Genomic DNA, 25845 nt, shown 5'->3' with positions numbered 1-25845 from the left:
AATTTCTTTTCTACATGAATCAAAAGAATGTCCCAGGTATTAATATTGTAGTTTATCAATTTTGTGTTTTTATGCATTTCTCTCTTCAAATTTAGAAGTTTCTTAAAAGCAGTAATTGTGTCCAAAATATTTTTATTCCTTATCACCCCTTATCATAGTGAATTTCAAAGTGGCCACTCAATAAACACATGTTGAAATGTTTACTAAGTGAGCCTAATGGCTACTTGCAAATTTTTCTTCTGTAACCTCAAAGCCCAGGACAACAATTTCTATGGCAGTGCCACATTGGGTAATTTTTTCTTCCTTTCTTTTTAAGCATGCTAGGAACTTACTCTGATGAATTTGGGAACCTAGATTTTGAGCGATCCCAGCATGGTTCTGGAATGAGCAACAGGTCAACAGCAAAAAGATTTATTTCTGCTCTCAACAACATTGCTGAAAGAACTTATAATAATATATTTCAATTTCATCAACTTCGGCAGATTGCCAAAGAACTAAACATTCAGGTATGTTAAACTAGTTAATCTCTTTTGTAATAATTTCAGGAGGTCCTTATTAATATATAGTAGAACAGAAACAGTTTTTACTTATTTAAAATTCATACCTGCTTCTTCTCAAAGGCTTTTCAGCATCTTGATAGTCAGAGGGAAACATTGTAGTAAGACACAGTCTGTATGTTTTTTTGACAGTCTCTTATGGATAAATCATTTAGTATTTTTTAACCTCAGTTCCCTCATCTGTTAAATGGACATGAATTTATACCTGCTATTCCTACTTCGAAGTTCTTGTGAAAATCAACATAATAGCACTTCAAACGTGCTATTACACATTATGGAAAATTAACTTCTTAATTTCAAAGGTTAGTTTGATTTTTGTTTTTCAGCTAACCTGAAACAAATGTAAAATATTCTCTGCCTATTGGAATTTTTATTTTTTTTTATCTAGGCTTTATAGAATCCAGAGCTCAAATATAGGCAGTTTGCTCTGTAAGAAGTAAACATAATTTTATTTGGCCACGAAACTTTACAGTTACATATTATTGTTTGAGAGATTTATTTTAAAAGTAATATTTTGACATGTTACTTAATGGGCTAAACCTTTTGATGTTTTCTTCCAGGTTGCTGATTTTGAAAACTTTATTGGATCACTAAATGACCAGGGTTACCTCTTGAAAAAAGGCCCAAAAGTTTACCAGCTTCAAACTATGTAAAAGGACTTCACCAAGTTAGGGCCTCCCGGGTTTATTAGCAGATTAAAGCCATCTCAGTGAAAATATGTGTGCACGCACAGACACACACACACACACACTCAAATACTGTTCTCTGAAAAATGATGTCCCAAAAGTATTATAAGAAAAAAGCATTAAATATAACAAACTAATTTAAGAACTGATAAAGTCTCCAGATGCAGTAGCTCACACTGTAATCACGGCAATTCAGGAGGCTGAGGTGAGAGGATTGAGACCAGGGTTCGAGACCAACCTTGGGCAATATAGCAAGACCCCATTTCTTTAAAAAAAAAAAAATTTAAACTTAGCTGGGTGTGGTGGCACATGCCTGTGGTCTCAGCTACTTGTGAGGCTGAGGCAGGAGGATTATTTGATTTGAGCCCAGGAGTTTGAGGTTACAGTGAGCCACGAACACACCATTTACTGCACTCCAGCCTGGGCAATAGAGTAACTCTTAACTCAAAAAAATAAAAAAAAAATTGTAGTGGTAGCCATGTGTTAATTGTTAAATAAATTCTCCAAAAGACTAAAAGTAAATTACTTATAAATTTTTTAGTTATATTTTTGACCTGCCTTTTATATGTATATTTCATAGTTTTGCATATCAGATGTAGGCATTCAGACAAATACATAAACCAATGAACATTTACATATTCTGTGTTCCAATAAATATTTATGGACACTAAAATTTGAATTTCATAGTTTTCCCATGTCAAGAATACAAAATCCTCGATTTTTGATTTTAGCCATTTAATAATAGGCCTCATTTATTCCACAGGCTCTAGTTTATAGAGTCTTACTTGCAAACAATAGAAACAGACTGATTAAGCAGGAGAAGCTTTTTGAAAGAATTTTGGTTAGCTCACGGAATTATTAGAAGGCAGGTGAACCAGGAGGGTAAGCTTACAGCAGCAATTTGTAAAACCATGCCTTAGAATTAGACTAAGGAAGAAGCTGCTGACACTGCTGCCACACAGGGCACTGGAAGAAAGTGCTACACTGCCACCATGCCCTAACTTTGCCACTTCTGCAGCAAGAATAGGTAGAAGAATGCCCCCACTCACACCAGAACAGCAACAAGAGGCGCCTCCCTAAATTGCTGAATTCAAAAAAAAAGTCTTATCCAAAGACATCTGATTGAAAAAGGTTATGTTATATGCCCCTTTCATAGGCTGCTAGGGAGTTTTCCTGGTTCTACTTTTGGGTGGTGGGATCAACAAGACCAGAATTTCTCATATGTTGTTAGAGGATTCAAATGTTACAGGGTTGCCAGCCAAACTATCAATCATGTATAAATCCAACCAACACTTTGTAACATACAAGAATTCAGGAAATAACCATTGTTGGAGAATCTACTAAAATACAGCTTCCAACAAACCAGAAGATGAATGGAAAATGTAAATAAAAAGAACTGGCAGTGTTTATCAGATGTTTAACTGTAGGACCAAAACTAAGATGTGGAGACTATTGCTACAGACCACAATTTAAATTTTTTTTTTTTTAAGTGAGGAAGAAAAAATCAGGAATAAAAAGGGGCTAGGTGCAGTGGCTCACATCTGTAATCCCACAGCTTTGGGAGATTGAGGCCGGAGGATCACTTGAAGCTAGTTTTGAGACCAGCCTGTGCAACACATTGAGACCCTATCTTTACAAAAAATAGATTAGCTGGGCATGGTGGTGCATGCCTATTATCCTAGCTACTGTGCAGGCTGAAGTAGGAGAATCACTTGAGCCCAAGAGTTTGAGGTTACAGTGAGCAAGACTTTGTCTCTTATAGGAAAAAAAAAAAAAAAAAAAGGAGAAAGTAGATAGTAGCATAAATATAGTGAAGTCTTTAAAAGCTAGGGGTTAAAAGATATTTAAAGCAAATAACTCAGACATGATGGCACACGCCTGTAGTCCCAGCTACCAGCTGAGGCTGAGGCAGGAGAATCGCTTGAACCCAGGAGGCAGAGGTTGCAGTAAGCCAAGATCGCACCACTGCACTCCAGCCTGGGCAACAGAGTAAGACTCTTTCTCCAAACTAAATAGGAGATATTTAAAGCTAAAAAAAAATCTATTAATAGAATTTAAAACATTTCACAAAAGTCAACGCATAAATAATATCAACCAAAATAAAGTGTAGACAGAAGAGGATATGTACCAATTTATTGTTCAAAGAGGAAAATAAATCTCAAAGGTTAAGGGTATTATATACATTTATTTTTTAAAAGACATAAATGTACATTTTCAGAAGAAATTGTTCCATGTTTCCTTAGATTCTGTATTTAGCATCCATTAATCACAGGGCCAAACTAATAAACGCTGTTTAGCTTTCCCTTACCATCCAGCTCTTGTGGGTATGCAAACATCACATTACAGTCTCTCCAACCATAAACCCCAATATATAGTATTTCACTTCCTGCCTGATAGGGGGTGTCCCCACACCTTTCAACCACTGTAGCAACAAAGCTCTGGCCTAGGCTTTTCACTTGCTTCTGTACTGCCTGACTGACTGTGGTGTTTCCTCATGTGGCCTGGCATGCCCTCTTGGGAGAGAAAGTAATCTTCTATAGGCCATTGTTTCTGTGTCACCATTGCTGATTAAAACAAATCCCAAGTACAAATGTCAGAACAGAAACATGCAAAGCAAGAAAACATGACATCATGAAAGTTTCTTTTTCTTTTTTTTTTGAGACGGAGTTTCACTCTTTTTGCTCAGGCTGAAGTATAGTAGCGCGATCTCGGCTCACTGCAACCTCTGCCTCCTGGGTTCAAGCGTTTCTCCTGCCTCAGCCTCCCAAGTAGCTGGGCTTACAGGCATGTGCCACCATGCCCGGCTAATTTTGTATTTTTAGTAGAGACGGGGTTTCTCCATGTTGGTCAGGCTGGTCTTGAACTCCCGACCTCAGGTGATCTGCCTGCCTCGGCCTCCCAAAAAGTGCTAGGATTACAGGCATGAGCCATTGTGCTGGGCTGAAAGTTTCCTTTTTAAGAGATGGTGGTCTTGCCATGTTGTCCAGGATGGACTTGAACTCCTCAACCCAAGCAGCCCTCCCACCTCAGCCTCTTGAATAGCCAAGACTACAGGCATGCACCACTACGCCTGGCTGCGAGATGAAATTTTAAGAGATGGGGGTCTTGTTCTGTCGCCCAGGCTGGAGTGCAGTGACACGATCAAGCCTTGATCTCCTGGGCTCAAGCAATCCTCCCACGTCAGCCTCCTGAGTAGCTAGAACTACAGGAATGCAACACCATGCTCAGCTAATTTTGATTTTTAGTAGAGATGAGGTCTTCCTTTGTTGCCCAAGCTGGTCTCAAACTCCAGGCCTTCCAGGGTAGCTGAGACTACAGGTGTGAGCCACCACGCCCAGCCTCCTCTCTTTTCCAATATTGTGTTAAGTAAATTGTACTGGTGGTAATCAACTTGATCATTTCATTTTTATGATAGAGGATATCAAGGTGAGAGTATAACTGAACCAGAAGAGGAATAAACACCACCCTGTGACTGATGGATCTTTATAGCTCCCCTTTGATAAAGAAGGGAAATATTGTACTTACATTAACATGTTATAGTTGCTGTTGTTATACAGAAGAATATTAAATGATATTCGTATATTATTTATGAATGCATTGAATTCATAAACAATTGTATGGATACTGACTAGCTAAAGAGGTGGATAAATGTAGATACAATGATATGGTGATTTGGTATTCAGGGTTCATTCTGCTCTCCAGTGTGCCTTCCTATAATGCAGGGGCTGGAAGGTGAGAAAATAACCACATTTCCCAGAATCCCTTTGCAGGTAGATTTCCAGATGTGAATTGGGTTCCACTGATATATATAGTGTATAGTTATATATACATTATATATACTCTATATATACTTTATAGTATATATACTCTATATAGAGTATAACTATATACACTATATATACTCTATAGTATAGAGAGTATATATACTATACAGTACACTCTACTATATACACTAGTATACTATATATTCTAGGTATATAGTATATATACTATATATACACACTATATATATATATACACACTATATATAGTGTATATATATAGTATATATACACTATATATAGTGTGTATATATATATAGTGTGTATATATATAGTATATATACTATATAGTATATATACACTATATATAGTGTATATATATAGTATATATACACTATATATAGTGTATATATACTATATATATACACTATATATATACACTATATAGTGTATATAGTAATCAGCTTCCTCAGGTTGAAACATCTAAATATATTGAAAACACTGGATAGTCTGCAAACTCCTCTTCCTTAGAGAATGTATTATCTTTAGTATTAAAATGACCTGAGTCATTTTAATACTAAAGGTCCTGAGAAGCACCTCAGAACACACCTGAGGTCCTGAGAAGCACCTCAGAACACTGCATTCACATATTTGCTAGGCAGAATAGTACCCATTCTGTAAGACATCACATCCTAATCCCCAGAACCTGTGAATGTCTTAGGTTACATAGCAAAGGGAAATTAAGATTGCTAATCAGATGACCTTAAAATAGGGAGATTATCTTGTATTATCTGCATGGGTCTAATATAATTAGAACCTTTAAAGTGGAAGAGGGAGGCCAAAGAGAGCCAGAAGAAGATGTGACTACAGAAGAAGGCACAGATGCAGCATTACTGGCTTTGCAGATGAGGGAAGGAGGCCTTCAGCCAAGGACTGTGGGTGGCTCTAGAATCTTTTTTTACATCTCAGTATGTACACCACAGTTAAGGTTTTTGTTTTTGTTTTTTTATTTTTGAGATGGAGTTGCGCTCTGTCATCCAGGCTAGAGTGCAATGGTGAGATCTCGACTCACTGCAACTTCCACCACCAGGGTTCAAGCAATTCTCCCGTCTCAGCCTGAGTAGCTGAGACTACAGGTGTGCGCCAGCACCCCCGGCTAATTTTTGTATCTTTACTAGAGACAAGGTTTCACCATATTGATCAGGCTGGTCTCGAACTGCTGACCTCAGGTGATCTGCCCACCTCGGCCTCCCAAAGTGCTAGGATTACAGATGTGAGCCACTGTGCCCGGCCTCACAGTTAAGGTTATTAAACAGTCTGATTTAACTGAATACAAAATGCGGGGTTGTGTGGTGACATGTTTGTAAAAATGTAAACAGGGCTGGGCATGGTGGCTCACATCTGTAATCTCAGCACTTTGGGAAGCCGAGGCAAGAGAACCGTTTAAGGTCTGCAATTGGAGACCAACCAGCCCAGGGAATATACAGGGAGACCCTATCTCTAAAAAAATATACCTGGGCATGGCAGCATGTGCCTGTAGTTCCAGCTACTCAGGAGGCTGAGGCAGTAGAATTACTTGAGTCCAGGAGTTTGAGGCTGCACTGAGCTGTGATCACACCACTGCATTCCAGACTGGGTAACAGCGGGTCTATCTGGAGTGCAGTGTCTCTAAAACAAAACAAAAAACCCAAAATATAAACAGTAAGGACTATGAGGTATGTATAGGAAATTAATAGCTGAAGAATATTTTACCATGTTCAAAAACAAAATTCTTCATGTGGCTGAGAGAAGAAAAAAATGGTATGTTTGCGTTCCATTTGCAGGTATTACATAAATCCATTTTTTTTTTTTTTTTTTTTTTTTGAGACTGAGTCTGGCTCTGTCGCCCAGGCTGGAGTGCAGTGGCCGGATCTCAGCTCACTGCAAGCTCCACCTCCCAGGTTTACGCCATTCTCCTGCCTCAGCCTCCCGAGTAGCTGGGACTACAGGTGCCCGCCACCTCGCCCGGCTAGTTTTTTGTATTTTTTAGTAGAGACGGGGTTTCACCATATTAGCCAGGATGGTCTCGATCTCCTGACCTCGTGATCCGCCCGTCTCGGCCTCCCAAAGTGCTGGGATTACAGGCTTGAGCCACCGTGCCCGGCAAATCCATTTTAAATTAACTAAAATGCCTAGGATTTGGAGGGGGAACAAATTATCTCGTGCTCACATTTGAAGGTTCCTCTCAGAAATAAACCATTTAAAGAGACCACAGTACTGGTTTAATTTTTTTCTGGTAGGGACAGAGGGAAATGGGTGGTCTACCATCTTTCAAAATTCAGTGACATGTTCTGAATAGAAAGGACAGTTGAATGTAACATTAAAACAAGGCTTTCTGAAGCAGTAATCCCCACCCTTTTTGGCATCAGAGACTGGTTTCAAGGGAGACAGTTTTCCACGGACTTGGGTGGGGAGATGTTTCGGGATGAAACTTCCACCTCAAGTCATCATTAGTTAAGATTCTCATAAGGAACACACAACCTAGATTCCTCACATGTGCAGTTCACAATAGGGTTCACACACCTATGAGAATCTAATGTGCTGCTGACCTGGCAGGAAGCAGAGCTCAGGTGGTGATGCTCGCTTGCCTGCCGCTCACCTCCTGCTGTGTGGCCTGGTTCCTAACAGGCCATGGATTGGTACTGGTCCACAGCCCAGGGTTTGGGGACCCCTGTAACAAAAGGAAAACAAGATTCTTAAATCTTTACAGGAAGGAGGAATGGAATGGAAAATAAAGCAAGTTGTATACTAAATTATATTAAAAATTCCTTTGTCACCTTTAAAATATTGCAAGCAGAGGAAAAAAATATTAAAACCAACCATTTTACTTTCTTAGTTATAGATAATGCCTGCCTTATGAGAATGTTATTTCTTTTAAAGATTCCAAAAGAACCATATAAAAACTTAGTAATGACTTAATTGTTCACATATTCTAGTGACATCAATACTTTTTCAGGAAGTAATGTGGAAAGGTTGGCACTAGAAGTTGACATAAGAATTAGTTTAGCCAGGTGCAGTGGCACATGCCTGTAGTCCCAGCTACACAGGAGGTTGAGGCAGGAGGATTGCTTGAAGCCAGGAATTCTGGGCTATTATAGTGTGCTCTGCTGATTGGGTGTCCACACTAAGTTCGGTATCAACATGTTGATCTGGGAGTGGTGGACCTGCTCAGGCCAGAAATGGAGCAGGTCAAAATTCCCGTCCCGGTCAGTAAGTGGGATCGCCCCTGTGAAGAGCCACAGTACTCTAGCCTGGGCAACATAGTAAGACCCTGTCTCTTACATAAAAAATAAAATAATAAAAATGAAAAAGAGAATTAGTTTAGATCTCTTGATAATTTAAACAGTAATCTAAATTATAAAGTTTAGGTGGTTAATCTCTGCAAGTCCTGAGGAGCTATACCCAACGTGCTTGGCCCTACCAGGAATGCACTCTTGCTTACATGTGTTTCAAATCTAAATCCCATCATTTAGTTTTTTCCTATTTAGGCTGTGGGACGGTGTGTTTATTACAATGATTGAAACCTGTGCCTTATTTGAACTACTAGTTATTCAAAACACACTTTTGGGTTTAGTGCCCGGTAATTACAGCGTACTCCTGTAAGACTTAACTCTCATTGATTCCTAGAGAATTGTTTTTGATACGGTCTCGGTCTGTCACCCAGGCTGGATGGAGTGCAGAGGCACAATCTTGGCTCACTGCAACTTCTGCCCCGCTGGGCTCAAGCAATCCTCCCACCTCAGCCTCCTGAGTAGCTGGTACCACAGGCACCCACCATCATGTCCAGCTATTTTTTTGTATTTTTGGTAGAGATGGTGGGGGGCTTGGGGGCGGATGGGGGAGCAGGTGGGGTACGGGGGGCAGTGGGGGGAGTGTCCTCACAGTGCCCAGGCTGGTCTTGAACTCCTGAGCTCAAGCAGTCCACCCACCTCAGCCTCCCAAAGTGCTGGAATTACAGGTATGTGCCACCACATCCACCTGTTTTAATTTGATTTAACTTCCAATCATTAATATTTACATAAGACCCATTTGCAAAACTACCTTCTTTACATTATCTTCTTTTGGTTTTAGGAAACAAAAAGTAGCTCAAGTTTATTGTGTCCTAGACTAAATAACACAAGTAACTAATACTACATTACACTGCATATCTGATATAAAAACGCAGTACACATATTTCTAGACTTTGTTCATTTATCCCTAGGCAGAAAATATTCATAACAGATTTGGAATAAAATTTCCTTCTCAAAAAGCTTAAACTTCAAATAGAAGTGATAAATGAGAAAGAATGATTAGGCTGCAGAATTTTCAAAAGCCTAAAAAGAGCCCGGGCATGGTGGCTCACACCTGTAATCCCAGCACTTTGGGGGGCCGAGGTGGGCAGATCACTTGAGGTTGGGAGTTCAAGACCAGCCTGACCAACATGGTGAAACCCTGTCTCTACTAAAAACACAATAACTAGCCGGGCGTGGTGGCATCTGCCTGTAATCCCAGCTACTTGGGAGGCTGAGGCAGGAGAATGGCTTGAACCTGGGAGGCGGAAGTTGCAATGAGCTGAGATAGCACCATTGCACTCCAGCCTGGGCGAGAACAGGGCGAGACTTCATCTCAAAACAAAACAAAAAAACAAAACAGAAAGCCTAAAAACAGATTCCAAGAAGTTGTAGCAAAGAGGCAATTTGTTCCAATATACAGCACAGTCATACACAGCACTTTGCAATTTACCAAGGAAAACATTAAACGTGGCAAGACAATACTACCCTCTAGGGGCAGAATTTTTATTTTCACAACTTCTCAGCAAAGGATGAATGAAAGGATGAACTAAACAGTTAATAGCAGGCTAATTATTCAAGATTGAACAATCCTTTCTCTGTTCACATTCTCTTGGTGTAAGCACTTACATGATTGACCACAGAAGTTGGGATAAGACACCTGACCAGTACATTTTGGTTACTTATGAAAATAATTCTGATACAAGGGTGGAGAGAGAAAAATTTGAAATGAACTTCACAAAACTTAGAATTTATATATGGATTTTTATTTCTATTTTTATTACAGACTTACTATTCTAATTTTTTCCCCATTTTGGGAAAAAAGTTCAATGACAGATATTCCCAGTCCCTTCACACATATGAGGTACCTGTGTGTTTAGTTTATCTGCTTGGATAGAAATTATTACAGAATTCATAAAACAGGAAGTGAACATTATAAACCAGTTACTAACTGTAGAATATTTTGGCTTCCTCTGCCTCCTGCCCTGCTCTAAACCCTACTTCCCGGGGTTTCTGCATTTTCTCCATCCTTTTCCCCAGATTAACCTGTTCATTTATTGACTTCTGTCAAGTTCTAGAAAATGAGATCAAAGACTGATAGCTGGATGTTCTCCTATCTTAAAATGTTAGGGAAACAGTTTGTTAAAAGCATGTTACTCTTTAGTCCTAAGTATTGAGCAGTCATTGTCCTTCAGGCCAAAATGCCAGCCACTTTATTTTCCTACTTTTTAAAGACTTAATTAGCCATCAGCAGTCTGTAGTAGAGCTGGCTTTCTTAATACAAAACAGTTAATTATATTTTAATTGGCAGGCTCTATTGTATCTTGGAGTGTTTTTCTCTAATTTTATATTGAAGTGAAAAATAGGAAGAACATAAAATTTGCTACATAGATAATTTTGGAGATGTTCTATTTTAAACATTGATAACAGTATAATTCCATATTTTGAAATATACAAAAATATATACAACTAAAATGGGATCTAAAACAGAAACCTATGAGTGCTAGCTCCAAACAATAAGGCAAATAAGTGAAGAGCTCAGGTAATGGTGTTATTCTTGAGGACACAAAGCCTGGATAAAACTAGATTACCATAAATAGTATAGAAGTTGAAGAAATCAACACAGTAACTAGAATTAATTTAGAAAAAATTAACAAAAGGTTGGACATATACCATAAGTAATAGAAATAAAACCTATCAGAGCAACAAATGGAAAAAACACACAAAAGCAAGTTTGTGTCCTCAGTGCCAAGGATTAGAGGCAGATGAAGTACAGACTGAATATAGGGAATAGAAAGAAGTCCCAAGAGACAATGAGTGTCTTAAATCAGGAAGCGGAGAGTGAATAAAGGCAATCTCATGAAAGGAAGGGAGAAACTGTAATCCTGCCCACTCCCTCTTTCCAGGGTTATCCAGAATCAATGTTTACCTATGAGAATTGTGTTTTTAGTTTTTAAATTTAAAAAAATTTTTACATTGCTGGTACAAAAGTTTCAATTTTTCTCTCAATGTCAGGATTTCAATGTAAGAAATATATATTTTTTTTTGGATAAAATGATTTTTGGATAAATACCCGCTGCTTCATCTACCATGTTGCTCACTTTCAGTCGGCCTTTCCCTTTCCTAACTACCCGATTTAAGACTTTAAACTCAACTGTAAGGTAGTTCAGCCATCATAGATGGGGTTAGTGGGGGGATAGTGGAGAGGCGGCAAGAACCATTCAAATTCAGTTCAACACTGAACAAGAAAAAATTCTGTAACATTGCAAATTTATATTGATATATCAATATATTTAATATACTAATCTGAATATATTAATCAGCTAATTAATGGTGAACTGATTCATAACTATCTCGGGTATTATAGGTAAGTTTCTTAACCTCTCTACACCTAAGTTTCCTTATCTGTAAAGTAATAATGGAACCCTCACCTTGCAGTCGTTGGGAGGATTAAACCTGATGATGCACTATAGCCTGGTTATATAGTATAATTGAAACTTTTGTACTAGCAATGTAAACATTTAAAATAATTTTAAAACTATTTAAAAACAATTCTCATAGGTAAACATTGATTCTGGATAATATATTACTGTTTTCAGCAAAACAATTAGCCATTGCTATTAACATTTTCTAATGCTTCTATTTTTGGCATATGTATCTTCAATGCTCAAAAAGGAGAGGATTATGGAACCAATATTTAGTAATCATTTCTTCTGTACCAGATACTGTAATTCACCCACAAGAACTGTAGGGCGCCGCACGCTCCTTGGAGGGGGCCCTTCTGCCGGCCACCCGCTTCGGAGGGTTTCAGGCCAGGGCCTAATGTGGCTCATGCCCCCTCGCGGCTTCGTCGGCTGCGCAGTCATCCCACCTTGTTTGTTCTCTCCTTCCCTCCCCGCTAGCCTTGGCTTGCCAGCGGCGCCGGGAAGCCGGACGGCGGCGGTGTCGTAAAAGCGTCGCGAAGGCGTCCACCCTTGGCGGCTCCCTGCCACCTGTATAAGCGGAGTGTGCTGGGGTGTGAAAAGTAGTATGGAGGCAGCGGTGGCCCGGTGTCTGTGTGGTTTCTAGGTCTCCATGGAGAAGCGGCTCGCCAGTGTCCCAGGCTGCTGAGCTCTCGCCGCCCGAGTCCCCGCGGCGCGGCCGCAGGGCCATGCTAGCTTTGCGCGTGGCGCGCGGCTCGTGGGGGGCCCTGCGCGGCGCCGCTTGGGCTCCGGGGACGCGGCCGAGTAAGGGGCGCGCCTGCTGGGCCCTGCTGCCGCCCGTGCCGTGCTGCTTGGGCTGCCTGGCCGAACGCTGGAGGTTGCGTCCGGCCGCGCTTGGCTTGCAGCTGCCCGGGATCGGCCAGCGGAACCACTGCTCGGGCGCGGGGAAGGCGGCCCCCAGGCCAGCGGCCGGAGCGGGCGCCGCCGCCGAAGCCCCGGGCGGCCAGTGGGGCCCGGCGAGCACCCCCAGCCTGGTACGTACCGATGAGGCGGCGGCGGGCCGGCCCTGGGCTGGGGTCGCCGCCCCTGAACTCGAGTAACATACTCTGGGTGGTGCAGCTCGGACGCTTCCGTTTCCTAACTTTTAGACTGTTCCCTGAAAAGAAGTTACTGGCAGGTCATTCGGTCGGGATGAATTTCAGGGTCACCAGCGGGGTCCACCTCCGGTCTCTGTGGCCAAGTTAGAAATCATCTCTCTTCCCCCTTCTATCTGCACCCGTTGCTGGAAGGGCCGCCTCTGCATATTGCATTGGTAAAGGTAGCCTTCGCTTGTCATATTAAAAGCCTATTTTTAATTCTTTTGAAGTGAATCCTCAGTGTTTAAGCAAGTCTTTGGGAATCTTTAGAAAGGTATACAGGCCCTTCTGTTTGCTTGTGCAAGTTTCGTTCACCATCATTTGACCTTTGGTAACCTTACACATTATAGGATGAAGGCTAATTAAACAATTTAGGTTGTAATTAAAAGATCTTTTAACCTTTAATTATAGAAAAAGATTTAAACTATTCTGGAGGTAACGGAGGGAAGTATTTGTCCACTTACCTGTTGATATGCTGCCTAGACAGAAGACATCCGAGCATGAGTGTGGGAGAGCTTCTGATGTCATGTTAGCAAGACTCATGCAATTATTACATCTTCAATTGTTATGTCTTCAGTGGCCCCTGTACTGCTTTCATCAGTTGTACAGCATGGGTTGAGGTGGCCAGATCCTGGCAGTGGTCTCAACTCCACTAATAGCTAAAGCATGTTGGGGTTTGAATGCTGGATACTTTGAAGTTGCCGTATCCTGACTGAAGACCTTCCCAGAACGGCAGTAGTTGGTCGAGTATGCCACAGGTTATCTGGTTGAGTAATCTGAGATTAGCTCTCCTAATATTAACTTTGAAACTTTTACAAATTTAATGATTACAAATTAATGAGATACTTTAACTGAAATATTCTATGTGGAGCTAAAAAGAACTCCACTGTTCCAGCAACATTCAGTTCTGTTTGTCAATTCGCCAAATGAAATGATGTTTCTGTTTACAACTTTGTCTTTAATTTTGCCCTGTGGATAATTTCTGAAGTTAATTTGGGGCCCTTTTTTCTGATCTTTTGCTTAGTGCTTTTTCGCAACCATGTGCAGCCTTCTCCCCTCCCACTCTTCCCTTTGAGTTGCTGTAACCTTTGATCAGTATTTGACTTATTCTCTACCATAGTATGGCCAACAGACTTATCTTTTTTCTCTGGACTCTGAAACACTCTGATATTTGAACTTGAATTTGGGATGTGTTCCAAGAATGTTTTCATTATATAAGGTGGATTACTTTCAGTAAAAGATCTCAGAATAGAGGTTTGTATTGCTTCTTGTTTTGTGATTGCTCTTCTGATAATTTGAAGTTTTTCTATAGCTTTCAATGACAGTATTCTGCCACCTGACCCCAGCAATAACTATTTAATTATCCCTCCCAGCTGAGATGCTTTCTTGCTGAGTTTCTTTTATAAACACAGATGTAGTGTCTTTAGAGAATACCTTTTTTTTTTTTGAGACCGCGTCTCGCTCTGTCCCCAGGTCTGGAGTGCAGTGGCCAGATCTCAGCTCATTGTAAGCTCCGCCTCCCGGGTTCACCCCATTCTCCTGCCTCAGCCTCCCGAGTAGCTGGGACTACAGGCACCCGCCACCTCGCCCGGCTAGTTTTTTGTATTTTTTAGTAGAGACGGGGTTTCACCATGTTAGCCAGGATGGCCTCGATCTCCTGACCTCGTGATCCGCCCATCTCGGCCTCCCAAAGTGCTGGAATTACAGGCTTGAGCCACCGCGCCTGGCCCCTTTTTTTTTTTTTTAACAGGATAGTTCATAGAATTTTAAAAGATATCTTTAGAAATGGACTTTGCCACCTTTTTTACAATCAAAATTAAGATTCAGGCAAGTTGGCTAGTACTGATTAAGAAAGAGGTTAAATGGGGTTCTAGTGAAGAGAAAGTCCCATGGGGTAGAATTGGCAGTCTTGACTCAGTGGAGAAAAAAAATCTAGGCTTTAGGGAAAGGCGTTTTCTTGTCTTTATTTCTGTACCCTGTTGTGCAGGTTGTCTTAGCTCCACTGGGCCGAGGCTTTTCAAAGCTGAAATACCCTCTCATGAGTCAGATTCTGTTTGGCAAGAAGGGGATGTTCTTCATACAGCTGCCGAAGAGCTCTTCTGTTAGTGCCAACTTCAGCCAGCTTGGCTCCAAATGAAGTGTCAGGGAATTGCAAAGCCCCCAGATGGGAACTATGAAAGCTCTTGGTTTTTACTTGAGGATCTTAACATTTCCATGACTGTTTTGAACAAATTTACAAAATTTCTCCATTTCCAAATACCACAATCTCTATTCCTATCTCCATTTTCTTCTAGCGGTTCTCTGACTTAGTGATGAGGTTATAGAATTCAATCTTTTTTTATTCTCTTCGTTCATACCTCCATACACTGTATTAGCGTTCTTTAGATATGTGTAAGGGAGTGAGGGAGATTCTTTGCAGTAAATATTTCAAGCTGAATGCCTGGAGTTGATAATTTGGCTTTTTTTTCTGACACTTTTACTTGTAAGTAGACACTATTTGTCTACTTAGAAGATCTTCCGAATGACCTTCGGTATTTGGCATATGATTTCAGGGAGGAAGCGAAGGTTGTAGGGAAGTAAAGGAGGGGATACTTTGCACTCTTGGTTTTTAAGACTGAAAGAAAAAAAGCAGAGTATTAAAAGTTCCGAGTTCTTTTTTTTTTTTTTTTTTTTTTTGAGGCGGAGTCTCGCTCTGTCGCCCGGGCTGGAGTGCAGTGGCCCGATCTCAGCTCACCTGCAAGCTCCGCCTCCCGGGTTTACGCCATTCTCCTGCCTCAGCCTCCCGAGTAGCTGGGACTACAGGCGCCCGCCACCTCGCCCGGCTAGTTTTTGTATTTTTAGTAGAGACGGGGTTTCACCGTGTTAGCCAGGATGGTCTCGATCTCCTGACCTCGTGATCCGCCCGTCTCGGCCTCCCAAAGTGCTGGGATTACAGGCTTGAGCCACCGCGCCCGGCCAAGTTCCGAGTTCTTACAATGAAGTTATATGTGAAAAGCTTAGCTTATATGGCAGATAATGCATGTGTTCTATCTTCCCTCTCTTAAGAAAACCTGTAATAGGCCAGGCGTGGTGGCTCACGCCTGTAATCCTAGCCCTTTGGGCGGCCGAGGCTGGCGGATCACAAGGTCAGGAGTTCGAGACCAGCCTGGCCAACACAGTGAAACTCCGTCTCTACTAAAAATACAAAAATTAGCTGGGCGTGGTGGCGGGCGCCTGTAATCCCAGCTACTCAGGAGGCTGAGGCAGGAGAATCCCTTGAACCCGGGAGGTGGAGGTTGCAGTGAGCTGAGATCGTGCCCCTGCACTACAGCCTGGGCGATAGAACTAGACTCCGTCTCAAAAAAAAAAAGAAAAGAGAAAAGGAAACCTGTAATATGTAAGATGCCTTACTCTGTGTTTGAGTACATGATACATCTTCATTTTTGTATTCTTTTTTTTTTTCTTTTTTTAATAAAAAAAAATTGAGATGGGGTTCTCTCCATGTTTCCCAGGCTGGTCTGTAATTCCTGGGCTCAAGGGATCCTCCTGCTTTGGCCTCCTGAAGTGCTGTGATTACAGGTGTCAGCCACCATGCCCAGCCATCTTCTGTATTCTTGAAAGAAGATTTTAGGGAGATATCTGTAAAAAGAACTGAATGGATTTTAAAATTCAATTTAATGTACTAAATTTAAAGTTTATGCAGCTTCTGACCGAAGCTGATGAAGTATATTTTTCTAATGTATATAGTTATTCAAAGTATGAATTCATAGTATTGTATTTAAATTTTGTTGTCTTTGTGTTTCAGTATGAAAACCCATGGACAATCCCAAACATGTTGTCAATGACGAGAATTGGCTTGGCCCCAGTTCTGGGCTATTTGATTATTGAAGAAGATTTTAATATTGCACTAGGAGTTTTTGCTTTAGCTGGGCTAACAGATTTGGTAAGTTGTAAATGCACTCCCAGTTTGCTCTCCTTCCAAATGCTCGTCTGTACTACTAAGTTGAAATAGCATAGCCTTAGCTTGCTTTTCCTTGGGAGGAAATTCTCAAGATGAATTTGACGTAGTACTTTTTGTGAGGACTCTGTCTTTAGCATCTATATGGGATTTTTTTTTTTTTTTTTTTTTTGGCATATGATTTCAGGGAGGAAGCGAAGGTTGTAGGGAAGTAAAGGAGGGGATACTTTGCACTCTTGGTTTTTAAGACTGAAAGAAACACCCTTAGAAATTTCCAAAGAGCCAAGTGCTTGCTTTAGGGATAGAAATAAGGGAGAGGAGATCTGAGATGACTTTTCTATGTATTGTGATAAAGAGGAGTACTCTGATCTGCAATTGGTTTTCCTAGCAGAGAGGGAAACTGGGCCAGTTGTTAGGACCCAGGGAACTAGGATGTAACCAGGGAGCATGTAGAACTCATAGCTTTGCTCAGGTTTCATGCTAGCAGGAGGCTGTAGGTACCCCCACAGATTTATTTTCTGATCTCTGCTCTACACTCCTCTGGCTGCCCTGCAGAATGCTCTGGGCTTACAATTGAACATCCTTCCTTCTTCTCCCTCAGCAGATGGACAAAGAAGAGGAACTCTCCTTGATACCACAATGTTAGTTTTGATAGAGGAGAGGAGAATTTATTCAAATTATCTCACATTAGAACTGGAAAATAATTTTATAACAAAAGGCTACGTTAAATAGGCTTTTGTGGACTGGCTAGCCATCATCATGTATGACATTATTTGTATTACCAACTTTATTTCATGAAAGTTTTGAAATGCCTTATAAAACTGGCTGGACACAGTGGCTTATACTTGTAATTCCAGTGCTTTGAGAGGTCAGGAGTTTGAGACCAACCTGCACAACATAGCAAGAGCCTATCTCTACAAAAAATTTAAAAATTGGCATGGTTGCACATGCCTGCAGCACTAGGTACTCAGGAGGCTGAGGCAGGAGGATTGCTTGAGCTCAGGAGTTCAAGGCTGCAGTGAGCTATAATCTCACCACTGTGCTATAGTCTGGGTAACAGAGCAAGACCTTGTCTCTTAAAAAACAAAAAAAAAAGGAAAAACTTCATGCTGTATAAAAATATAGTTGAGGGAAGTGTGGAAAAGATGAAGGAATAATTTTAAACCAGGGCGAAGTTAGCAGGAGAAATAGATACGTTATATTCATGTACAAGGTTGGTCTGAGAGCTACATGAGCATCCAGACAGGCGGTGCTTTGGTGCCTCTTCAAACTAATTTATGTTTGAAAAGCTTTGATCAATTTTGCTCAATATTTATTGAGAATTGAGAAAAACTAGTTTTATATTAATAAAAGTTGCATGGCATCTTTCTTTGTAACATCAGCTGTTGTCTTTGAGGTTCATAGAAATGTAATTCCACGTGCCTAGTAGCAGAAGCATTGGTAGGCAACATAGAATTAACTGAAGATTTTGGAGTGCAGACAGGAGAGCATTTGCACTGTTACATGGCATTTCCAAACCTGCTTCAAATGTAGTCTCTCAAATTGGCTTTACCTCTCTTTTTCCAGAGTTTAGCTTCTACTAATATTTGTCACCGCCTCTTCCCATTCTCACAATTTTTCTCCTTTTATTTTGTCTCTGCTTTTTTTTTTTTTTTTTTGGAGACGGGAGTCTCACTCTGTCGCCCAGGCTGGAGTGCAGCCTCTGCCTCTCAGGTTCCAGCAATTCTGCCTCAGCCTCCCGGATAGCTGGGATTACAGGCACGCACCACCACACCCGGCTAATTTTTGTATTTTTAGTAGAGATGGAGTTTCACCATGTTGGCCAGGCTGGTCTCAAGCTCCTGCCCCAGGTGATCCGCCTGCCTCGGCCTCCCAAAGTGCTGGGATTACAGGCATGAGCCACCGCACCCGGCCTGTCCCTTCTTTTCTCTCAAAGCCTCCATTCATTGTCAGTGTTATCTCCAAGTCTGTCAAAGGCCATTATACTGGTAACAGTTTTTTTTTTTTTTTTTAACAGACAAGATCTTTTTCAGTTACTGTAGTCTCCTTTTTTGTCTGCTACTTTTTTTTTCTTTTTTCTTTTAAGCCGCCACATGAGATTACAGTATTAATTGAATGTTAGAGAGGCCCCATTAACATTTTTCTAAATACATAACATGATGTTTATGGAAACCTGAGTTAACTGGTGCCACATTTCACATTGGTTCCGTGGAGATTTTAGTGCCTTTCGATTGGCCACTGGGAGGTGGCCATACTCATCATTTTAAGCCGGGGAATGACAAAGTCTGATTGCCTTGTGCGTGGAAAATGGATTATAGACAGGTCAGAGTAGAAGCAGAGTAACTGGTTAGGGGCTCACTGTGGTCTAGCAAGAGTGGAAGCAGAGTAACTGGTTAGGGGCTCACTGTGATCTAGCAAGAGTGGAAGCAGAGTAACTGGTTAGGGACTGACCGTGATCCATGGCAGCAGTGGTAGGAACTTAGACTGTGGTTGGAATTTGGAGTTGGAGAGAAGTATGTGGGTTTGAGATATATTTTAAAGACAGAGGTAATATGTTGATGGATTAGATATGGAGTGAGAGTAGGAAGAGTCAAATATGAATACTAGGGTGTTACTTTAAAAAAAAATTCTCTTCTAAAACCAGGTTCATGGAAATGACATTTTCTGTGATGAGCAACACTGGAATAGGGCAGAGTTTAAGGGAAAATACTAAGAATTCTGTTGCTTATCCACATAGAAGTATCAATTGAGCAGTTTAGTAGTTTGGAGTTGGAGGAAGTCTTCATTACAGAGAGAAATTTGGGAGCTGTCAGATATAGATGGTTGGATCTGGGTAAAATCATCCAGACTGAGGTAACAGAAAGGAAGAGTCAGAGAAATGAGCAACAAGTAGAGCACCAGAAAAGAAGCCAGTCAGGAACCCTGGGAAGGAATAGCTGGCGAGGAAGGAATAAAATTAGGCAGTGAGATTTCCCAGGAAGTAGAGAAAGTGCTTCAGTTGTGTCGAGGTCAGGTACTCTAAAAATGCGGAATTCGTTGGTGACCTTTATGAGCCTCACCTTTGGAGGGGTGGGGACTATTGGAGAGGGTTGAAAACAGATGTGAGATGGTAATGACACGGGACATTCCTTTGAAGCAGTTTTGCTTTGTAGGGGAATACAGAAATGGGATCACAGAAGGGTCTTTTAAAAAGATATGTATTGGGGAATTCTGTCTATCTATCTACCTATCTAATCTTCTATGTAAAAATATATATGCTGGAGTATATGTATATACTGGGGAATTTTTCTTTGGTCTTTTTTTTTTTTTGAGATAAATCTCGTTGTGTTGCCCAGGTTGGCCTTGAACTCCTGGCTTCAAACAATCCTCCCACCTTAGCCTTCCAAGTAGCTGGGACTATAGGTGTGCCACTGTGCCCAGTGAATTTTTGTTGTTAGTTAAGTGATTAATTAAATGATCAGGTAGAGAGATTAAATGAAAGGGAGAGATTGATGATGCAAGGCGAGATGGGGAAGAAGAGAGGCAGGTCACAGAAGGTGACAGGGCATGGTAACGGATGAAGGAAAGCAGAGAGAGTGAATGGATGCAGGTAGGTGGAGGATTTGATGATGGGAATATGAGGACGAGCTGACTACATTTTTCTTTTTTCTTTTTTTTTTTTTTTTTTTTTTTTTTTTTTTTTTTTGAGGCGGAGTCTCGCTCTGTCGCCCGGACTGGAGTGCAGTGGCCAGATCTCAGCTCACTACAAGCTCCGCCTCCTGGGTTTACGCCATTCTCCTGCCTCAGCCTCCCGAGTAGCTGGGACTACAGGCGCCCGCCACCTCGCCCGGCTAGTTTTTGTATTTTTGGTAGAGATGGGGTTTCACCGTGTTAGCCAGGATGGTCTCGATCTCCTGACCTCGTGATCCGCCCGTCTCGGCCTCCCAAAGTGCTGGGATTACAGGCTTGAGCCACCGCGCCCGGCCAATTTTTCTTTTTTCTTAAGGAAAATATAGACATGACCTTGTGCAAAAGAGATGAAGTTAGGTCTGAGGTGAGAGCAGAAACAGTGTGAAAGAGAGCGTGAAAAGAGAGGGTAAATATAGTAGCAAGTGTGGGATTGCTAGGCAGTATTGGGTGCCCATGGGAGATTTGTGGTCCCCAGTTTGAAGTGAGACCAGTCTTCCCATTTGTGTGTTTTCCTTAAGCACTGTTCAGCTCTTAGGTGCAGGCCCAGAGTACATGAAGAGTTGTTTTTAAGCAGGGTTGAAGGAGAGTGGAGTGAAGGGGAGTTACAGATGTTTGTAAAGGAATGATGTTGATGTCCTTGTAATCTAGTGTGGGTTAGAGGAATAGTGAAGATGAGAGGGTGATGATGGTGAAAAAGTGAAACGTTAAGTTCCCTGAGGTCAGAAACTGAACTAAACCTCATCTTCCAAGGTCCCAGCTCCCCAGGCTAGGTACTTTTCTGTTCATATGCTTAAGAAGAAAATAGATTTTTTTCAGTTGCGATAGTAATAGCTAGTAACTGCTTTTTTTTGAGGATTTACTAAGCGTTGAGTGCTGAACAAGTATTAATCACTTAATGTGCTGAAGACAACCACCCTTTTGAGGTAGGTAATTTATCTCTGTTTTACAGATGAGGAAACTAAGGCTTAGTCAGGTCAAATAATTTATCCAAGATCACACAGCTAGTAAGTGGCAGAGCCAGGACTTGAACAGCTTTTGTTCTGCTACAAAGACCACATTTTTTTTACCACGGTCCTGGACTCCTGCTGTCTCCTGTAACTCATTGGAGTACTTGAGATATGACAACTTATTTGTTCTTTAAAATGAACCATGATTAATTATGTCTAAATTAATCTTTTTTTCCCCTTAGAAATAGTCTTAGGGAACTCAAACATTTGTTGAAACTTGAAGTTAAATGAGTAAAAGCCAGGAAGGGACTTGGATAAACCAGAAAATACTTGCCTTGTTTAATGTGGAGAGACAATACTTTTCAGTCCATTTTGTGGCCCCAGAGTGGCCAGACCACTCCCTTCTCAAGTTAGAATGGAGATCTGGGTTTTTATGGGAAGAACTGAATACTTAAATGTAGATAACTAATTACAGTTTTTAAAAGCTCTGATAGATCAAACAGAACCAGCTTGCAGGCCCCATTTGGCCCACTAGCAACTAGATGTGACTTATGCTTTAAATATAGTTTATTTTTATCACAATAATATAAAAATAAATAAGTATCAGAATTTTAACTAGGTCAGGTAGAGAGGACTGAGTTTTCTACTCAAATGTGGGTAATGCTGATACAGTCAGAATAAGGAATAAACAGTGGTATTGAGCAAAATAAATTGAAAAACAGAAAAATGGTAAGTTTTAACGGAGTTGAATTATATTATCCTAGACCAGGCTCAGCCATGCATGCTTTCTTTGAGTTTTCTTTGGGTTCTTTATAGCTTTAAATACATCACTAACCATATCTTTAAATGTGTGTTTGGGTTCATCCACCAAAGGGGCCTTGTGAAAATACTGAGAAATAACCAGAAGGCCTTGAGGGGAAAGAAAATAAATGTGCATTTATTTTAAGACCAGTTGCTAATTTAAAAGCAAAATGTATACCAGTGAAAGAATGAGAATGTTTGGGGGTAAGAAACAGAAGAGATTTTGTTTACATTTTATGAGAGTATAATCGTTATTCTGGTATATCTTAAGCTTCAGAATATCTACTCTGTTCCTGTTATGACATTTATATATAAAAAAAAAAACTTCTATTTTCAGTTGGATGGATTTATTGCTCGAAACTGGGCCAATCAAAAATCAGCTTTGGGAAGTGCTCTTGATCCACTTGCTGATAAAATACTTATCAGTATCTTATATGTTAGCTTGACCTATGCAGATCTTATTCCAGGTAAGAACACGTCATGCGTACTTTTGAATAGTACAGGGAAGAATGACATTAGTCAGCTTAGGATTTCTCTTGAGAGACAAATAATTTTTGTTCCAAAAATATAGTTTTCAACTTTAAACTGTTTCCCTAATTTTAAACAGTTGAACTGTTTTATTTGTCAAACTAATTGCGGATTTTAGAATTTGTGTCCTTGTTTTACTAGTAAAATCAGTTGCTTTCCTAGTAAGGTTGTTTAAAATTAAAATCGAACAAATATTTCACAGTGCCAATTCATATTACTCTGAAATTTTTTGGTGCTATATTATATATTTTTAGTGCCTAGCTTTTTGAAAGCAATTTAGTTTTCTTATGTTTATTATCTTTATTAATATCGTTTAATCATAATAAGTGAGAACTCTGAAATCCTGAAGATGTCTATAAAATTTCACATTATGTAGACCCTATTAGGCAATTTTTAAATTATACAATAGTTTGTACATTATATGAATACTTTTTCTAATAAGATTTTATGATTTTTTGCTTTGTATTTTCCATGTGCTTTTCTGATTGTTCATTTTCTACTTCAGTTGTATTTCTCAGTTGTTCTCCCTCAGATGAAGTTAAACTGTTTTTTTTTCTAAGAGCTAGGAATCATATCTAATCACACTGGGACTTCCCTTCACCATCAGTCTAAGAGTTTGCATTTTTGAGGTTTAGGAAAAGAAAAAAAAAGGAAGAAAGAAAGAAATGATATCTTAGAACAAAGAAGCTGCCACATGGTCCCTCGGTATCATGTTATTATTGACACTTGGTAGAAAGAAGTATAGTGGCGTTTCAGCCTAACGTAGTCTCCTCCAACTAGAAATTATTTTTCTTTCTTGCTTTTAGTTTTCTAAGTTCTTGTACCAAAATAAAAAATAAATTGGACTAATGTTTACTTTTATGTGCTTCTTTGAAAGTTAGAATTGAAGTGTGTATGTGATTGGGGTGTGTGTATGTGTGTGTGTAAGATTTCTTGCCTCGGCTGGTCTCAAACTGCTGGGCTCAAGCGATCCTCCCACCTCGGCCTCCCAAAGTGACTGTGGATTACAGGCTTGAATCACCTTGCTTGGCCCCTCCCATTTTTTCATAGTTACATTGTATTTTGATGTATTGTTTTACAAAGGTTGCCCAGTCATTTTGCTGTTGAACATAGAAATTGTTTCCAGGTTTTTTGGAATTACGAGTAACATTGCTGTGAGTTTTACTTATATAATTGGTGTAGGTTGCTTTCTAAGCTGAGACTTCCCTTCACTGGCAATCTTAGAGTTTCCATTTTCTTTCCTCTATGTTGAGTCTGTTTTTCCAGGCTCCCTTGTCTTCCTTTGCATTAAGTTATTCCTTTTCTCCAGTTGTTTTCTGTAGAAGGATGGAGTGTGGCAGCCAGATTTTTAGAGGTCTTAGACATCTCAATGTCTGTATTTTGTCTTCCATACATGATTGACAGTTGAAGTAGGCATTACTTTTTTTAATCTTTTTTCTTTTTCTTTTCTTTCTTTTTGAGACAGGGTCTCACTCTGTGACCCAGGCTGGAGTGCAGTGGCACAGTCTCAGCTCATTGCAGCCTTGACCTCCCAGCTCAAGCAGTCCTCCCACCTCAGCCTCCCAAGAACTTACCACCACATGCACCACCACGCCTGACTAATTTTTCTATTTTTTGTAGAGATAGGGTTTTGCCATGTTGCCTAGGCTAGAGGTGTAATTTTTAAATTGCAGATGATTTTAATTTGGAATTGTGAAGACCCTCTTCCATAGACTTGGAGATTCCAACTTGCTATGGAGCAGTCTCTTATCATTCTGATACGTTTTCCTTTACATGTGATCGTGTTTTGTATTGGAAAGCTTTTAGGATTTTAAGAAAATGTGATTCCTAATTGATGTTTTCTTTAAAAAGTTATCTCTCTTAATTCATTTTCTAATGCTTATATGGCTACCCATTTATCCCAGCACATTTTATAGAAAAATAGGTATTTTCAGACTCAGAGCAAGGTCATTTCTAAGTTGTTTTTTTCTCCGTTGATTCGTCTGTCTTTGCATCAGTGGCACCCTTCTTATTGCTTTGCTAAAAGTCTTGCTGTCTGGTAGAGCAAGTCCTTTCCACTTTGGACATTCTTAGCCCTTTCCATTTGTTATAAATTTTAGAATCAACTTTTCCAAGAATCAGCAATTTTCCAGAGAAAAATCTGTTTGGATTTTGATTGGGATTGCAATGAACTTATGATCTGTTTGGAGGAATTTGCATCTTTACAATTTTAAGTCTTCCAGTCCACGGACATGCTGTATCTACTCTATTTAGGTCTTCTTTAGTATCTGTCAAAGTTTTATAGTTCTCTCCAGAAAGATAATAAACATTTTTGTTAGACTCACTCCTAAGTGCATGATAGTTCTTGGTGCTTTTATAAATGGTAGCTTTTAAATTTCATTTTCTGGCCAGGCACAATGGCTTACCCCCCTTGTAAGCCAGCACTTTGTGGGGCTGAGGTGGGTGGATAACTTGAAATCAAGACTTCAAGAGTAGCCTGGCCAGCATGGCGAAACCCTGTCTACTAAAAATACAAAAATTAGCCGTGTGTAGTGGCATGTGCCTGTAATCCCAGCTACTCAGGAGGGTGAGGCACGAGAATGTCTTGAACCTGGGAGGCAGAGGTTGCAATGAGCCGAGATTATATGACTGCACTCCAGCCTGAGTGACAAAGTGAGACTCTGTCCTCAAAAAAAAAAAAAAATTTATTTTCTAATAACTCCATGTTGATATGAAAAAGTCAGTACTGTTTCTAATGTTGATTATTGTGTCTAGTGAAACTTGCTAACTTGTATTCTAACAATATACATATAAATTCGCTTGGATTTTTTACATGCTTAATTATGTCTTATATGTAATTAATGACAATGTATTTCTTCTTTTCCAATCCTTTTACTTTTTGTTTCTTTTACTTGCCTTACTGCACTGAGTAGTACAGTGTTGGCAAGGAGTGGTGTCAATGTCTTGTTCCCAATCTCATAGAAAAGCCTTAAGTGTTTCACTATTAAAGATGATGTTTGCTGTTGGTTTTTGTAAGTATCCTTTTTCAAGTTAAGAAGTTCACTTCTGTTGAGAGTTTAAGAGTTTTTCTTACAATTGAGTACTGAATTTTTT

General features: G+C 40.2%; 2 protein-coding genes across 6 annotated transcripts in view; both read left to right on the top strand.

Moving 5' to 3' along the window:
• Positions 1–1511, top strand: part of MCM8 (minichromosome maintenance 8 homologous recombination repair factor) — a 44467-nt gene extending 42956 nt beyond the window's left edge. For both annotated transcript variants that reach the window (XM_010378913.2, XM_030915064.1), the window contains exons 18-19: positions 317–506; positions 1118–1511. In XM_010378913.2, the coding sequence (XP_010377215.1) occupies positions 317–506; positions 1118–1210 (283 nt within the window). In that variant the 3' untranslated portion in view covers positions 1211–1511. The remainder of the gene's footprint in view (positions 1–316; positions 507–1117) is intronic.
• Positions 1512–12301: 10790 nt separating this feature from the next.
• Positions 12302–25845, top strand: part of CRLS1 (cardiolipin synthase 1) — a 32735-nt gene continuing 19191 nt past the window's right edge. The window contains exons 1-3 of one of the 4 annotated variants that reach the window (XM_030915066.1): positions 12302–12768; positions 16655–16792; positions 22562–22691. In XM_030915066.1, coding sequence (XP_030770926.1) covers positions 12463–12768; positions 16655–16792; positions 22562–22691 — 574 coding nt within the window. In that variant the 5' untranslated portion in view covers positions 12302–12462. Of the gene's footprint in view, positions 13053–13990; positions 14125–16654; positions 16793–22561; positions 22692–25845 lie in introns of those variants that run through there. The other 3 variants (XM_030915068.1, XM_030915069.1, XM_030915067.1) reach the window with 3 other exon arrangements.

This window comes from Rhinopithecus roxellana, chromosome 13 (assembly GCF_007565055.1).
Source record: "Rhinopithecus roxellana isolate Shanxi Qingling chromosome 13, ASM756505v1, whole genome shotgun sequence".
NCBI classification, from domain to species: domain Eukaryota; kingdom Metazoa; phylum Chordata; class Mammalia; order Primates; family Cercopithecidae; genus Rhinopithecus; species Rhinopithecus roxellana.
This window is presented reverse-complemented; position numbering and strand designations above follow the sequence as displayed.